The sequence below is a fragment of the Lampris incognitus genome, chromosome 18 (genome assembly GCF_029633865.1).
Source record: "Lampris incognitus isolate fLamInc1 chromosome 18, fLamInc1.hap2, whole genome shotgun sequence".
NCBI lineage: Eukaryota > Metazoa > Chordata > Actinopteri > Lampriformes > Lampridae > Lampris > Lampris incognitus.
The window spans coordinates 15,827,181-15,845,491 of record NC_079228.1 but is presented as its reverse complement, the minus strand read 5'-3'; the positions used below and the strand labels follow the sequence as shown (position 1 = coordinate 15,845,491).

The window sequence follows — 18,311 nt, the reverse complement described above, 5'->3', positions numbered from 1 at the left end:
ACCGCACTTTATATTTAACAGGTTTATGCAATCACAAGACTGAAAAACCCAGGGGGAATAGTTGCAAGTGAGACGTTATTTTTTTTTTTTCCCCCATGGTCCAAAGCACACTGTGTAGATGTGAGATGACGGGAAAGCTGCAAACAACAGTTCCAGGTATCTCAGGCCACGTTGCTCTGACCTTTCCCACTCTGGAGAGCTGGTAATGGGAGTAAATGAGAACCAAGGGCAGGCAATTGCTCGCTGGGAGGAAATACAAGCTGCACATAGCCTGTCTTGCAGCATTTGCACTCGACCATGAAATATGTTCCAACATAGCGGTTAGCAGCTAAACACCGAGTCAGAATAATATTGCGACCCAGGGTCAGATTCTCCTTGGCACATGCTGATTTTGACAGGAGAAATATTGCTTCAAGTGTTTCCTATTTTATGAGTACAAATTGTTCCGGTCATGACCAAAAGTCTTTGCTACCGATAATACCGCATGGTTTTAATGGTTTAATCTCAATTTAAGCACCCAGTTCTCAAACATAAAAATGTGAACCGGTGCCGAAATCTGTTGTTTCCAATGTTTGCGGGTTGCATTGAACAACTCCTGTGAATAAGTAAAATGCAATTACTGTTAAGAGTTATGGCTATAAACATCTATTTATGGCTGCAAACATCTAAGCCCGACTCTAACATAACATCCTCACACAGCAGCATGGAGGGGACGGTCGATTCTGGCGTGAAAGCGGTAACATGGATGACAAAGGACAAGGTGAATTCCAGCGTACAACATCAGCCGGGAATGTGAGGAATGAGGCAAATGTCTGGAATATCACATTCAGTGTATTCATTGATGGATACATTAGTGGAATAGATGCCAAGAAATGCGCACACACACACACACACACACACACACACACACACACACACACACACACACACACACATCACCCTATCCTTGTGGGGACCCTCTCATTGACTATATTCATTCCCTAGCCCTTAATCTTAACCATCATAACTACATACCTCACCTTAACCTGATCCTAATTCTAACCTTAACCCTAAACCCAAGTCCGAACCCTAAAATAGATTCTTTTCCTCATGGGGACTCATGTAATGTCCCAACAAGGTAGGTGGTTTCAGGTTTTTGCATCCTGTTGGGACATTTGGTCCCCATTAGGATACAAAAACCTGGTACACACAAACACACACACACACACACACACACACTATGTGTACAATTTCATGTTTTCATAGGTGTTCACCTATGGAGAGTCAAAGGTCAAAGGTCCACCAGAGGATAACTTCAGTGCATCACAGAAGGGAAGGCAACACCCTGCTCGAGCTTCCCCCCATACACGTAACCCTCTTCCCGCATGTCAGCACCGCCAGACAAACCTCCAGCCATGTGGTCTGACCTCTTTGGCCACTTTTTGTTGTTGTGAGTTATTCATCTCGAAAAGAATGAGGCTTGGCTAGAAGTGCCCTGGTGAGGGAGGGTCCTGGAGGACAGCCGGAGAACCGTCTGGGCACCACATTGAAATAAAACTACAGAATGTTGCAGTAAAGCTGCGGGAAGGTGTAAAGCCTCTTAGTAATTTGGCTCCATGCCACGCAAAGGAACCAGGAAAAACGTTTTCACCATTAGGTTACGTTCTACGTTTTGTTTTAATTAGCTTTTTTTTGTCCCTAAAAAGACATTTAGGTCACACACATTAAAGACCTTTTGCGATATTTAAGATTTTTTTAATGCTTTGTTAAATGTCTGGTCACGGTTAGTATTTTGGTCTGTTTTCGTTTCACTTGAGGCAAACCGGCGTGTGATATTCCAGCTCCTCCAGACAGATATACCCTGCATCAGCTTGTGCCAGCACCCATATGTGCTGCTGGGCTGCAAGTGCAGATGCATGGACACTGGATAATATGTCTGTAAATTCTGGAATAGTTGACAAGAAATGTCACACTGCCGTCTCAGATAATTTCTCAGAAAGGCATTAAGCAAACAATCTTCCTGGAATACCAAAAGAAGCTCAACGGTTGGCCGGCGGCCTGTGGAAAACGGAGTTGGGAAACTTTCCTGGATGATGTTAGACTAGCACAGGCTGTACCTTGATGCAAAGGTAAATAAGTGAGTTCATCATATCCGTATCTGGCCCGGCCCACCCGGCACCGAACTTTCAACACTGACAATTCCCGAACGTTTTTCACCTAACCTAACAAACCTAACAATTTATGACCTTTTTTTTCTCTTTTTTTGTGGAATTTTCCCTTTTTTTTCTCCCCAATTTTATCCGGCCAATTACCCCACTCTTCCGAGCCGTCCCGGTCACTGCTCCACCCCCTCTGCCAATCTGGAGAGGGCTGCAGACTACCACATGCCTCCTCCGATACATGTGGAGTCACCAGCTGCTTCTTTTCACCTGACAGTGAGGAGTTTCACCAACGGGACGTAGCGCGTGGAAGGATCACGCTGTTCCCCCCAGTTCCCCCTCTCCCTCCCCCCGAACAGGCGCCCCAACCAGCCAGAGGAGGCGTTAGTGCAGCAACAAGGACACATACCCACATCCGGCTTCCCACCTGCAGACATGGCCAATTTTGTCTGTAGGGATGCCCGACCAAGCTGGAGTCTAACACGGGGATTCGAACCGGTGATCCCCGTGTTGGTAGGCAACAGAATAGACTGCTATGCTACCCGGACTCCCATTTATGACCTTTCAACTTAATGTAATGACCAACATATGACCTAAATAAATCACACCATCTAAACATACACATAAACAGCCATGCTGTCCAGAGCTGACAGTGACTGCAGAGTCCTACCAGATACATATCACTCACCACAGGTAAACCCTGAAGAAGAAAGCATGCTCACACCGAAAGTCCACTACAACGTTGTCTGTTATCAGATTTGGCTCAGTGGCTGCTGACCTTGCATGCCTGCAAAACAGAGAATGGCTCTCCTTTCACAGGTGCACAGTGAAAGCAAAACATCCCGAAAACAGCTCGCCATTGTTGGGCTGTAATGACTAGGTAATAACTGATGACACAGCAATAAATAGCAGGCGCCCATCTGGATTGCTGAGGAGAAAGGCTGGGTCCGCTGGTGCAGATGCACATTATGGGCCCGGCCAGGGTGGCTGGCATGATAACTGGTCATTACTCTGCCCTGTACTTAAAAAGCTGGCATGATCCTCAGCGAGTGTGTGCGTGGATGTTAGGGTGGGGGCTCATCCACGGCTGCCAGAATACACAGGTGGCTATCATGCATCCACACCAAGTTAGAATCACAGCCAGACATTAGGGCCACTTTCCCTCTTTACAAAGCACACCTGCGGGAGATTACGCTGAAGGGTACTCTGTTGCTTTAATGGCGCCATTAGTGTGAGATTGCATTTCATCGACTAATGGGGATGTTATGTAAATTATATATTTTAATAAGCTTAAGCCATACTGGCGCTGATAATTAAAGGCTCTTTCAGATGACGCACATGGTTTGCTCGTTCTTCTTTACAGCTCCATGCGTGCTTTAAAGGGTCGTCTTGATGGCTGTCTTCATAAACAATGGCACGAGAGAACAGTTTCACAGGTCATTTTCCATGTTGTTTATTATTGCACTCGTTGCTTCATTCGAGTTAATGTGCAAGGAGAGCTCCACTACAATGCTTGAGTGCCTCCATTCAAGTTAGATCCATCACATGGCCCTGTGCTGGCCCGTTTTGTGGTTGTCCTGGTCCAGAGTAATTTCGCTGATGTCATTCACATGAGTAATGGTTTCCAACGGGGCCAAAAACTGGTATTAAGTCAGGCCTCATTACTGTGGCAGACTGGAATGGCTTGAGTCAATGGAATGAGACAAAACCTGCCTGAATATGGGGGATACAATTAAGTGTTATCATGTGATAACAGACCGAGACCAACACTATGTCATCTGAACATGACGCAACTGAAATATAAAGTGGAATTATGGTCAGGAATCAGAGCTTACTGTCGGAGAAAAATGCAAACCGTCGGGAAGCTATGCAAACAAACCTATTCAAAACTTTTGGGATCAGAAGTATACCACCATTAGAGACACCATCCTCAACCCAAACCACCAAGCATACACGTGAATACCAGCCTTAAATTTGACATTCAGGGCAAAACTAATCTATGGTTTCGCCGGTCTAAAGAGAAAAGTCCATTTGTCAATCTCTATCAGAGGTGAGGACACCCATACAGTCCAGTGCAGGTCTTCTCATACCTACCATAATCCCATTACACAGTGCTTTTCTAATACAGGCTCGGCCCTGTCTGTGCAATTTCATCCAATTAAATGGTAAATGGACTGCATTTATACGGCACTTTTCTAGTCTACCGACCACTCAAAGTGCTTCACAGTGTGTGCCTCGCATTCACCCATTCACACACAGTCCTACACTGATGGTGGAGGCTGCCATGCGAGGCACCATCCTGCTCATCAGGGGCAGGTATAAGGGTTCAGTGTCTTGCTCAAGGACACTTCGACACGCTGTTTGCAGGAGCCGGGGATTGAACCAGCAACTTTCCGACAACCCACTCTACCTCCTGAGCCATGCTGCCCCTATTATGTTACTATTAAAGTAACTGGCCCTGGGGTGTCTGGGTAGCATGGTGTTCTATTCTGTTGCCTATCAACATGGGGCTCGCCGGTTCGAATCCCCGTGCTACCTCCGGCTTGGTCGGGCGTCCCTACAGACACAATTGGCCGTGTCTGTGGATGGGAAGCTGTATGTGTCCTGGTCGCTACGCTAGTGCTTCCTCTAGTCAGTCAGGGAGCCTGCCCAGGGGGGAGGGGGAACTGGGGGGAATAGCATGATCCTCCCACGCATTACAGCCCCCTGGCGAAACTCCACAATGTCAGGTGAAAAGAAGCAGCTGGCGACTCCACATGTATCGGAGGAGGCATGTGGTAGTCTGCAGCCCTCCCCGGATCAGAAGAGGGGGTGGAGCAGCGACCGGGACGGCTCAGAAGAGCGGGGTAGTTGGCCAAGTACAATTCGGAGAAAAAGGGGGAAAAAATCCACACAAAAAAAAGTGGCTGCTTCCTTGCCAAGGTTACACTGTCCAAGTATGTTCTGAGATAAAACACTCTGTTTTCACAGTTTTTAATGAAATCATGAACACCCCTGCCGCAAGCCCTTACTGGAAGGATTATCCAGCTGTGATATGTTTGAGAACATGGAGGAATGCGTTAATGGATGAGCGAGGTGCAGGAGTGATTACTCGCCCAGATGTCTGGAGCTTTATCTCACACTTTTGCGTCGAAAATGCATCTAGATGTCAGACTGCCCTCCATAAAGCTGACGCCCGACTGTCCACATGCAGAATACTTCAGTAGAGACCACGGACGGACTGCAGGATAATTTTGGAAACTTCATATATGATATAGGCATTTTTTGGTTTTAAGCCTTCCAAGCCTAAACACTCTGAGGATAAAAACATGCACGCACACACACACACACACACACACACACACACACACACACACACACACACACACACACACACACACACACACACACACACACGCGCGCACATAGTCTGTTTGTGTTGATCTCGTGGTTTGCAGAGCTGGCGGGGTCAGTCTTGGTTCTGTATTTAGATACTGCTCATTAAAGTGAGAAAAAACAGCAGCCACAGCGGGGCTAACTACCGCTGTCGGTGCGTATGGAATGTGCGTTGTTTCAAGGGAAAGCGGAACTGTGTACAGACCCATTATTGATATTATTTATATAACTTTAGCATATTTTTTTCCCCCTCTGCCACACCGGAAAGCCTCAAACCGAACGGACACGTCTTGATATAGACTTTGAAAAAAAGGAGGAGCAAAATTCTTTACAGTCAGTAATTTTGTAATTTTAGACGGAGGGCGTGGAGTTCGCTTGTCCTTGAAACGATCAAACACATGCGGGGTCCAACACGGCAGCGAGGCCTTAACCTACTGCCAACAGAGGCCAACATCAGCCACAGACATAAACCATCTGTCTCTATGGGTGGGAGAGAGGGTGGGGGGGGGGAGCAAGAGAGAGAGAGGGAGAGAGAGAGGGTTGTGTTCATGGGGAGTGTCTCTCACCCGGATACAGAGAAAGTGCTCACAAATCACTGATGGTCTTCAAAGTCAAAACAGACAACTTCCCACATGTCATACAACGGGGCAATGCGACATCAATCATGCGGCGCTCTTACACAATTATCCATGCTAGGAAAGTCCCAGACAGCCAAATATTGTTTTAACAACCACTGTAACACCTGCCAACACCTGCTCCGCCGCTTTTATGAGCATTTACGAGAATCAAAATATTAGTCTTTGGGATTTTCCTGCGGTAGGAATGACAATAATGTTAGCCGCCAGGTTTAGCTATTGAAATACAATGGCCCACTGACTTTGAAAGAAATAAGCGCCCGTTGGTTTTGTGTGGATTCGATCACACTGTATGCACTCGACTGTCTTGACTTCATCAAACCCGGTGCGAAGTCCACCTCTGTGACTAGAATTACAGTAATGAAACACAACACATTGAATAGGTCACATAAGCCTCCATACCGGCCACTGTTCAGCCAAATTTCTGGTACGGACACAATGATCAACCTTAAGAAACTGCGAGGGGAAATGTCCCTAATCCCAAACTGACAATGGGTTCATTCAGTCTGAGGTAGACAGGCACGCTAGTTTTGCTTCACCTGTGTTATGTCTCAGTGCTGAGTAATGCTGCAGCCGCGGTGCATAGTTTCTGGTCTGCAGCCTGCAGCGGACTGAGGCATGGCAGGCTGTGTCAGTGACAGCGGTCAGGAGGTGAGCGTCGGAAAACAAAACAGCTAGGTAGTCCAGAAGAAAATATTCCACCGGGGAAGAGAGGCTCCATAACATCTCACCTGCATTTGAAAATGTGTCTGTATTACATATCGGGTAGGGGATCCTAAACACACTGCACGTAGGATTGCTGCAAAAAAGCTTGCAACCTTTAGCCCTTAATACAGAAGTGAGTCAACAACAGGTCACAGGTATCCTCAAATGAGCAAGACTTGCCATTGGAGATGTAAAAAGCTGCAGACTGACTAAGACATGGAGACCAGTGGCTCATACATTTATCAGCGGGGATGTGGGGACACAGTGAAGTGCCATAGCGCGAGAGCTAACGGGGACTTATTCTATATCTGAATATGAGCCAACTTGGCCACCTTTTCGACCCTGATGTTTATCTTAGTCTCAAACCAGCGAAGACTTCCTTCCTTCCGAGCACAAACACTGACAACTGTGGCAATGTGACACGAGCTACCCCACAGCTACAGCAGCTAAACTGCCTCTCAGTATACAGAGGAAATACAGCCCCGCCTGAAGTGCTTCGGTTTATGGTGAAACTGTACGACTTACATTTCCCCCCCGTTTAATGTGAGGAAAATAATTTATGACCCATCTCTGTGTCTCTGAGCCGACTCGCCTCCTCTCACACATGTACAATCTTTCTCCCCCTCCCTCCCTCTCTCCCTCTCTCTCCAATTCAATTCAGTAATGCTTTATTGGCATGACTGCATACATTACAACGTCGCCAAATCAGGTGACAGCGATATAGGTTAATACAGTATCAAACAAAAAAAAACAAAAAACAAAAAAAAAAACCCTAAAATAAATGGAAAAATGAATAGGTAAACGTCTCTCTCGCTCTAGTTTTTTGTGTAAATAAGTTGATGGAGCCACTGTAATAATGCTTGAGATTTTATTGGGTGTTTTTTTTTAGCTTTACCAGTTGATACTGACATGATGGGAATGGAAAATTTTATCATAATAAAAAAAAAGTTTATTTTTAAAAGTAAAAAAAGTCTCTCTCTCTCTCTGAAGTGATCTTGGTTCTACGATGGAAGCTGAACTCTTTCTGGGCATGTTAATGTAAAGGCGTGACTAGGTTTGACAATGTCATTGTTCATCGTTAGTTTTTCTCGTTTAAGAGCTGTTGTAAAAATTCCAAAAAAATCTCTGTCTCTCTCTCGCTCTCTCTCTCTCTCTGTACTGTCGAAAACCAATTGATTCTTCGTAATTTCTGAAGAACAAAAATAGGGGAAGGTCTGTATCCTTTTGTTTTACTGTGTATGGCAATTGTTGTGTTTTTCACTATGTCTATGAGCATTTGTGTTAATGTTATCGTGATGTGAATGAAGAATTGGACCATTAAAGGCTTGGTTAAAGGTCGAAGGTCTCTTCTCTTCTCTTGTCTCTCTCTCTCTCTCTTGCTCTCTGTCTTTTTTCGTCTTTGAATGAATTTGTTTTGTTGTCATTTTTTGATAATGAAAGACTTTCTCTCTTTGAATCGATCTTGGTTCAATGATGGAAGTTGAACTCTGCATATTAATTTAAAATAGTGACTATGTCTGATGATGTCATTATTCACTGTTAAAGTTTGTTTTCTTGTTAAATGAAGAGCTGGTGTAAATTCAAAATTCTCTCTCTCTCTCTCTCTCTCTCTATGGTCGTCTTGCATTAAATAAATGTGAATACTTTAAATCTCACAATCCCAAAAGAGTGTCCTTTTTCTAACATGTTTTAAACTGTTTTTCCTGAATAGATGTAAATAAAGGTCTTTTTAAAATTAAATTCTCTCTCTCTCTGTCTCTCTCTCTGTCTATTTCTCTCTCCCTCTCTCGCCCTCCCTCTCTCCAACACTTAAACTCCAGAAGCTATAAAGTTGCTCGGTGGTTGATAACAAAAGTTGTTATAAGTTATTTGTATCCATGACATCCCACCACTGCCACCACGTTTCCCTGCTGGGCTTTAAGAGATATGTTTTGCAGTAGCGCTGATCTCCCTGCTCCCTGTCCATTTGTTTTCTGTAGAACTGCTACTGCCTTGCCTTTTGCCCTGAAGGAAGGCAGGGGAATGAGACCTAACGGCTTGCAGCAGACTACCTCCAGGTTTTGATATGGAAAATACACGAGCTCCGTCCTCTGGAGACTAATAAATGGTGACATAGAGGAATATTGTTACGTAACCTGGAATCCGAGGCATTAGAAATACATCAAATTCTGAGAAATGAGAATTTTACAGCCTAATACCTGGATATATGGAAGAACAAAACACAAAAGGTTGCATATTGCACATTCTCAAAAGGCTTTAGTGTCGCTGATCTGTTGCACAGTAAAACCGACGGGTTTTCTCCCTTGCTTACGCTGAGCTTGGTAACTTGCATCGGGATAAAACACTAAATAAAGAGAGAAATAGGGCTGATAAAAAAAGAAAACCTAAAGGGTCTTGTGAAAATAACTCTTAACTTAACCAAACTAACAAAAGAGGATGTAAAAAAAAAAAAAGAAGTGGTGTGTTCGTGCGCACATCCGTACGTGTGTGTGTGTGTGTGTGTGTGTGTGCAATACCCAAAGATAATCTTCGCCCTTTGCCTCTCCGTACATGATGCATTGTGGAAACCAGGGCCTGCAGTAATTTGTTAGACCTCGATTTAAAGGTAGATTAAGTCAAACAGCATACGTTCTCCCTTCATGATGCACAAAAAAAGGCCACGTGTGTACGTGAGCGTCCTTTAGCTCAGACATCTGCAGCCACTTAGCAGTTTAATGGTCATTTATTGTCCAAGACGTGCTGCAGACTGGTCACCGTTTAATCCCAGCGGGTCTGCAGGACAGAACTGGTGCTGGTCAGGCCTCTGAGGCTGGGGAGCGCTGACCCGCTGTCACTTTCTTTTGTCCAAATCATCATGAATCAAATGGTCAAGACTGACTCATGACTGGTGCTTTTTTTTATTTTGGCATTTGAGCAACGCCATGATGGGAAAACGAGCTCACTACCAGGACAACCAAACACAAAGAAGAAACAAAGGAAGACAGGCCGAACTTAGTGGTATGAATCTAGACACAGATAAGGCCGTGACTCCTCTTGTGTGGTGTGTCAGTTTCATCTAAACTCAGAGGAAGGAGAGATCGGCAGGGTTCAGCGAACGTGTAAGGGCTTCCATTTCCTATTTCCTGACGAAACGCAGCAGCACTGAGTTTAATGCTGGCCACACACACGAGAAAGAGGTCCGGAAAAGGGTCAGCGAAAGAGAAAGAGAGAGAGGGGGAGAGAGAGGGAAAGGGAGAGAGAGTGAGAGAGGGAAGGAGAGAGGGAGAGCGAGAGAGGCTTATTTTGAGAGAGAGAAAGAAGGAGAGAGGGAGCGTGAGAGAGAGAGGAAGAGAGAGAGAGAGAGAGAGACAGAAAACTTATTTCTCCTTGCAATGCCAACGAGTGTTTAGACTGGCACATATCATATTATCCTCCACCACTTTTCCCTCTCTATTTCATGTCCAGAAGTAGCAAGCGTGGATGTTGTTTCCCCCCATGCTGACACAAAAGACCCTGACTTTGAATACCAGCTCTGAAGCAAGGCACGGTCGCCTATGCTTGGTGTGTGATGCGAGTGTATGTGTGTGTCAGTGAGGGTCAGCACTACGAGCCGACTGAGGCTGCATGGCAGAGATAGCTCCGGCTGCCAGACCACACGTGTAAGGTGGCAACCACTGGCTTCCTCTGAGCCAAACGGTTTTGGCTGTCATGGAGTCTCAAATCACACATAAAAACCTCTACACACTGAAATGACGCCAAACACACTTGTCAAGCCAACACAACCTTTGAAGTCGCCTCACTGAAAATAACAAATTAGAGCGGTCAAATTGTGATGTTTATTGATGTGTGTGTGTGTGTGTGTGTAACAGCATTTCAATCATGTGATCATCAGTTACGATCTCCATTCAGCGATCATCCAACATGAACAATATTTTCGCAAAAGCGTTAGTTTGTGTATTTTCCAACTTAAATACACTATTCTCAATAACGTACACCAGCTTGATACTATTTACTTTGATGTACACAATGAATTTATATAAAAAGGGGAGGGTAAACTGCATTTATGTACCCTCGACTACACCACGGCTTTAGCCAGTTTGTTCCACTGTAATTTTTTAAATTTCCACCCTTTTGTTGTGGATGCTAATGGTTAAAGGGAATAACAAGTGAAATCGTTCTGCTGTATCTGCTTACATTTAACAAAATGGTTTGAATGCAAGAGGATGGATAACCGGTCATTAACCTCAGATGTCACGTCCATCCACCACAGAGGATGTTGGATGTGCCCTCCCCCACAGAGGATGTTGGATGTGCCCTCCCCCACAGAGGATGTTGGATGTGCCCTCCCCCACAGAGGATGTTGGGTGTGTCCCCACCCACAGAGGATGTTGGATGTGCCCCCCCCCACAGAGAATGTTGGGTGTGTCCCCCCCCCCAACAGAGAATGTTGGGTGTGTCCCCACCCACAGAGAATGTTGGATGTGCCCTCTGACACAGAGGATGTTGGATGAGCCCCCCACAGAGAAGGTTGGGTGTGTGCCCACCCACAGAGGATGTTGGATGTGCCCCCCTCCCCCACAGAGAATGTTGGACCCCCCCGCATCCCCATCTGCAGTGCTGTGTGTATCTTACAGATGGTGTCCCATTATGTGGTCTTCTGGGTCCACAACAAGCTAAAATATCCAGAAACAAAAACACCTGGCCTGTTACATTCACTTTAGATATAGAGTTAGGGTGACGTCCCATGGGATGTCATCCAAACAAATCATTTTGATTCATATTGCACAGCTGGATCAGGCGTCAGCTATGCTTAAGAGAACAATGACCGCTTACCAGAAGAAAAAAAAACCCATAATAAATGTTATTTCCATCTCACAATATCATAATGTCTTGGTCCCCTTCGTCAGTTCTTGATGTGAAAGTGGCCACATAGCAGGTTGTTTTTCTTCCGCATTTCATCACAGGAAGTGCGTGTGCAGTTGTTGGCACACAACGGACAGCCCATCAGCCCGGTGTGTCATCCACTGGCTGTAAGAGTCGATGGGGTCCCATAATGGACGTTGAACTTCAGGGAAACCTAAAGTCAAGTGTCACCAGCTTGACCTTTTTGGACCAGAAGCTACCTAACTCAACTTTGACGCCAACAGTGGAGACAAGCTACATGTGAGGTACCTTTAAAGCGGATTGTTTTACGATGTATGTATGGTTCATGGTTTCTGTATGGAGTGGATAATGACTGCTTGGCTGACTACACAACTGCAAAAAAGACAGCAGATATGACAAGAGATATGACGAGAATGTTTCTTTATGCAAGCATCTAAATACGTTTTTCTGCAGTATCGGTCATGCAACACCAAACATTTGGAGCTCAATTCGGGCAGCAAGTTTTGCAATGTATGATGTGAATATCATTGACATCAAGTGTACTGGTCCCTTTTGGGACCATTGGGCTAGAGTGGAAAAACCTCGCATGAGAACATCTTGCCAAAGTGTAACTTCCCCATTCTTCGACAAGTGTTGTAGATTAAATATGGTAAATCATCGGTCAGTTAATAGGAAGTTACAAAGGCAGCGCCAAGGGCTAAGAAACCACTGTGTAGACAGGTCTGTAAAAATACACAATCGCTTCTGATTTCAAAATAAGGAAGTATCTTGACTTGAGAGCTGAAATTTCTTATTTCTTTCTCTAAGGTCAGTCCCCAGACCAGAGAGTCTGGTCCCTTGTGAAGATGGGCAACGTGATGAGAGGGCTGAGCGTCAGGGGCAACAGCAGACCACACAACCATGACAGCACCCTGAAGAGTAAGGTCCTCCATCACCTTCTAAAGAGTTCAACACTAGAAATTATTTCAGCTGATTATTCGGAAAGCACAACTTCTGTTTTCAGCAGATACGCAGTACTGATAGTCACGACGTACTTCATACGATTGTAACCAACATTTTGTATTTCCACTGTAAGCATCTGATATTTTACGGACATGGTGCCAAAGCAAGTTCCCTTCTTTTTAATCAGCAATGTACAGATGGATATGCAGTCCGTGTGTTAAATAGTGTTAACACTACAAATAACTTGTTCTAAAATGTTGGCTTGTATAACAGGTTGTGTAACAACACAAACAATCAGTGCCAGAAAATTTCAAAAATGAGAATTAAAGTATTTGTAATGTAAATTAGTTTAAAATACATATCTGTGATTGACAGCTTGTTCGGTGCTAATCCGACTTGTCACGATGCCGCAAACCAAACCGATTTGGTGCTCTTCAAAACAAGCACAGACTTTTTTTCAAATACTATTTAAAAAGTGTACTATTGCTGCTGTATATATATATCCAATACATGTACCACTAAATGATAACATCTGTGTATTGTTATTGGCGGGCTGTAGAGGACTCACAGGACATGGTAGCAGTGATCCAGGACTACCCATGCCGGGATGTCAGCGAGCCCATCTTCAGGATGGGAGAAAAGCTTCTACTCATCTCAGAGTATGTCCATGTCTCATTGCTCCTCATCAGCACTAGTTTTGTTTACTGATCTGAACTTTCCGCGTGCAGCGTAAGGCATGCCTTTTTATATTTTTAGACCTGTACGGCCACTAACGCACATTACAGAAGCGTCTCAAAAGTAGCAACAAATGAAAGCTTCCACATACTTACTCCATAATGCGGGACTTGACTTGTTGGCCTCATGGTACCTCACGTGCTGTCCCTGTGGTTGAATGATACACAGAGAAGTATCATGTTGAAAGTACAGTAGCTGATTCCTATTCCTCTTCTGTTGTTGGTCAGGGAGGGTTACTGGTGGAGAGTCCACTCAATCCAAACTGGGAAGGAGAACTATATCCCAAACTCCCATGTGGTGAAAGTCTACCATGGGTAAGTAAAGCAACACTGTACCAACAGGTACAGCTATTAAAGTCATCATTTTAGATGACATTGTTCATTTTCAAGTTTAATTACGTGATTACATCATAGGATATTAGGATATACAAAACTTTAAAATGCAAGTTTGGAGGCTGGTAGCGCTGTTTGGGTTTAAGATACCGTCTGAGTATTTTGTCTCGGCTCGAGTAGTCTGGGAAATGGTGATGAATGGAGGTGTTTGTGTTCCTCAGTTGGCTGTTTGACGGCGTAGGGAGGCAGAAGGCGGAGGAGCTGCTGAAACTACCTGGGAACAGAGTCGGCTCGTTCCTGGTGCGGGAGAACACCAATGAAAGAGGTGAGCAGAACCACACTGGTCCCACCAGCAACATCAGGACCAGCTCTGGTGACCAAGCACTCACTAATAAGAACCATCCCTGAAACAACGGAGTTTATGGGAATGGTGAAAGCTCATTCACTATAGCCAAAGTTAGGAGTTTGCATGTTTTGCATGATTGCATGCATGCAATCTTGCATGAACCTTTGCATGATTTGCTGTTTGTAATTAGTGTCCGTCTAAAAGTTCAGCTTAGTCAGAGACAACTGGACACCAGCTTTAGATGAATCTGAGTCAAGAACGTCAGCACCGGAGGTTCAAATGCAAGATGAGACAGAGACCAGAGCAAACTGAACTTTATTTAAGTCCCGATAAAAACACTGGGCAGATCTTAACAAACGGATATGCCAGTGAAACTCATTGGTATTTTCAGCAGAGTAAAACACATGATATAACAAAACAAAAAAAACAATCGGGGGAAAACAGCTCATAATAATTCCCACGTTTCTTTGGCCTCATTTGCATTGGGTCATGTGACGGAAATATAACTAACAAGTTCTATGTGATAAAATTTACATATGAAATATTTTTGACTCATAACACAAAAAACATTTCATCACGCCATGTTTCTTCTCGCCAAAAAACACTTTCCGTGTGACGTGTTAAAGCGAATATCTGTGGTGGTTGCATTAACTTCTGCTTTTAGTTCCTCCTTATGTATGTGAAAGTACCAAGACATAAACAAATCGTTGATGAGAAAAGTTTTGGGTCTTCTACTGCATTATAATGGCCTCTGATATATTCATATTAGTACATTATTCTATATTATACCTACTATTCATCCGGAACAGAATAGAGTTGCACGTATTTAAGTCTTATTTCTAATGTGCATTATATAATTAATCCACAGGTGCGTATTCGCTCTCTGTGAGTCACCAAAGCATAAAGCACTATCGTATCTTCCGAATGGACAACAGCTGGTACTACATTTCTCCCCGACTCACTTTCCAGTGTCTTGAAGATTTGATCAACCACTACTCTGGTGAGTGTACATACATACACACACACACACACACACACACACACACACACACACACACACACATATATATATACGTCAACACAGATACAGGAACATTTTTTCTTTAATACATTGCAGTACAGGCCTGTTTTGTGCATCGTGCACGAAACAGGCCTGTACTGCAATGTATTAAAACTTTTTTCCCCCCTGTATCTGTGTTGATATTCCGCTCATTGGTTGAGCACTTATAGCAACACCATTGACGGTTTCGGAAAAAAACGCTCTATATATATATATATATATATATACACACACACATATGGGCGTGCCTCTCTTACAAAAACACACACGTGCATAGTTTCACACAAGTCACAACTTGGTATGCAAATGGTATATGCATGCATAAACACCACAGAGAAGTGTGCATACGTTTCCACATCACACTAAAAACAACCCTTCAAGCCCCTTGCACAGCTGATTCTTATCGGTTAACTATATTCTCTGCACCGCATGCAAGCAATATCATGATATACATATATATGTACTTGATAACGATCATGTAGCTGTGCTTTGTGAGTACAAACTGCATTTATTGGTCTTGACCATGCGGTTATTTTGAGACGTGTTTTTCTCTCCCCACATTTGGTTTTAGTACCTGGTTGAGTGATCCATTTGATTGAATGTGTGTAGGGGTTTACTGCAGTGTTGCTTTTTGCAAAAAGCCTTGTCTGTTTGCCGAGTAGGGTAGATGTCAACATTTTACTTCTCCTATTTGCGTACCACCAGATTGTGCAGATGGTCTGTGTTGCATGCTGACCTCTCCCTGCCTGTCTGGAACACTGCCTTCATCAGATGTCCCTCCGCCCGTAGTGATGCGACACAACTTTGACTGGAGAAATGTCAATCAGTAAGAGCTTGATAATGATATTTTCTCTTATCATTTTTATATATATAAAAAAAATCATGTATATTGTCCTGTGAGGTGGGGTGGGGGGCTGGGCTGGTCAAACTTTTTGCAAGGTGTGAAAAGCTGCTGCAAATTTGGCATTTGTAACATTGTTTGAATTTCAAAGAAAAGGTGTCATAGTTTGGGCGCTGAGCCCTATGGGATCTGTACTGATGCTAATCTGGATTACACCAACACAGTTTAGTTTCATTTTTGATAAATCTGACCTCAAAGTTGAGGAAAACTGTGTAAAGCTAAGCTTGATGATTTCAACTTGTGGTCAAGAAAACTAAAACAAGCTGTTGCATCATAGCAATAATAGTGTAGTATAATAATACTTTAGTTCAATAGTTTAATACTAGCAATAATAGTTGTTTTTTTTTTTTGCTTCGTCATAGCAATAAGAAAAATGGCAAAAAGGATAACAAATCCAGTGTGCAACTAAATTCAAATCGAAACTTATTTTGTTGCTACTTGATGCGCTGAAGTTGCATGCTGCAGGATTAGCCATGTTTAGGTTAGCATATCTTGTTAGCAAGTTAGCTAACATGGTGGAGGCAGCAGTTCTTGCGCTGAAGTGTGAAGGCCATTTGAGTCATAAAACCTGGTCTAAAATTCTGTCCTTGCTGTAGCAGCCAACCCTACTACCCCCTGCTAAAGATAGCGCCCTACCATTTTGTATCAAGTGAATTTGTCTACTTCGAGTTTCATGACAGGAAGAAGGCATAAAAAAAACCCCACAATTCTTAATCCACAAGTGGTTAATTCTCATTTCTTTCATCACTTTTACACATCACAGGAGGGAGCTGGTCGCCACGGGAGATTCTAGCTTACCTAACAACTGTGACTCCCTGGTGAGCTATGGAGTCAGGAACAGCATCGCCGCGTACCTGGCTTTCTCCGAGGGCCAGCAACACTCACAGAAGAAGACCAGCAGGAAACAGAAGAGCAAATCGGTTTATGCTTTCTTTGAGTCCAACCTGGATTATCAGAATCATGAGGATGAATTCTAGGACCAGCGTCAGTGCGCTAAAGATGACAGCTGTGTTTCAAATGGTGATGGTGGAAGAGGACATATCTTCATCTCTTGTAGCCCACCATGCGCTGAATGTCAGTGGTCAGTGGCTACTCAACATTAATGGGAAGCATCCCCAAACAACCAGATGGTATAAATTCTATAGGGTACATGATATTGCACTTTAAGCCTTAGGAACAAGATACCATATGCATCTGTACAGCACAACTTGTGCATGAGTTGTAAATGATTAACTTAAATGTGGAAGTTGAACAGGCGGGTGCTGCAACTGAACTGTGACGTGTGAATTTCATACAAAAAGCCGAGCCTGCTAAATGAGGGAACTTGGCGGTTTGATGGTTTCTTGGGCTTTGAAGGCTATGTTAAAAGTTGTTTTATTTAAATAAATATTATATATCAAGCATCAAGCTTCTTCATGAGAAGCGAAAGTGTTCAAACTATGTTCCGATCTAAATTTAACACCCTTAAACCTCAAAAAGGTTCATGTTTATTTAAAACACATCACTTTCATACTGGTGTTGCAGTCAGATGTGCTGCTCTGATGGCGTTTCCGTGTGCATGTGTGTGTGTGTGTGTGGGGGGGGTGTATATCTGTTATCATGAAGATTACAAACACTACCAGTGAAGTCAAAGGAGGCTGAGGAGCTCCATAAGCAGAGCTCTGTTGCAATTATCTTCACAGCGGTCATCATCTTCCTTATGAAACTCACAAGCACATCCAGAGTCATGCCTGATCTTTTTATTATTCCCACTGTTTATCATTCATACAGCCAAGAGACCTCCAATACCAAATCCACCGACAGCACCTACTGTCACCCGCCGGTGTTTTAGATCCAGCTTGCTGCATTGCACCACATCAGCCACATCAACCACGTGGGAACATGTTGTGCTGTGGGACATAATCCAGGGTTCAAATCTGCAGCGACGACACTGGGAAGTACTTCAGAGTGCTCCCAAATTCTTGATTCCACACAAACATCCTGACAAACAACTGGTGTTTGTTAGAGCGCCGCAGTTTGACCTCGGTACACTGTATCCTGCTAATGTTATCATCGCCTGAACGTTCTGTCCCACTTCAGCATGGCCTCCGTATGTGGTGCTCATTGAACAATTACATCAGCTGCTGTCAAGCAAAGCTTGTAAATACCAGCATATCATGGTAGAGCATTAACAGTTACATAAAGTTATATGAAAAGAAAAAAAATAATTTTGTCTTATGTAAATGTATACCACGGAGGGGGAATTATTTGTCTCAGTGTTAGCTCTGTCTACCGTTCCC

At 43.8% G+C, this 18,311-nt stretch overlaps 1 protein-coding gene across 1 annotated transcript; it reads left to right on the top strand.

The window, feature by feature from the left end:
* Positions 1–11,870: 11,870 nt before the first annotated feature.
* Positions 11,871–17,428, top strand: sla1a (Src like adaptor 1a). The gene is made up of 8 exons (XM_056298713.1): positions 11,871–12,000; positions 12,524–12,634; positions 13,218–13,317; positions 13,621–13,707; positions 13,947–14,050; positions 14,940–15,071; positions 15,837–15,957; positions 16,796–17,428. The coding sequence occupies exons 2-8, from the start codon at positions 12,562–12,564 to the stop codon at positions 17,007–17,009; spliced, it is 831 nt and encodes a 276-aa protein (XP_056154688.1). The 5' UTR covers positions 11,871–12,000; positions 12,524–12,561; the 3' UTR covers positions 17,010–17,428.
* The last annotated feature ends 883 nt before the right edge of the window (positions 17,429–18,311 follow it).

Coding starts and splice junctions, on each gene's coding strand:
- sla1a (XM_056298713.1), top strand. CDS start 12,562: ATGGGCAACGTGATGAGAGGGCTGAGCGTCAGGGGCAACAGCAGACCA. Junction 13,318..13,620: donor AAGCTTCTACTCATCTCAGA/GTATGTCCATGT, acceptor GTTGTTGGTCAG/GGAGGGTTACTGGTGGAGAG. Junction 15,072..15,836: donor TTTGATCAACCACTACTCTG/GTGAGTGTACAT, acceptor GCGTACCACCAG/ATTGTGCAGATGGTCTGTGT.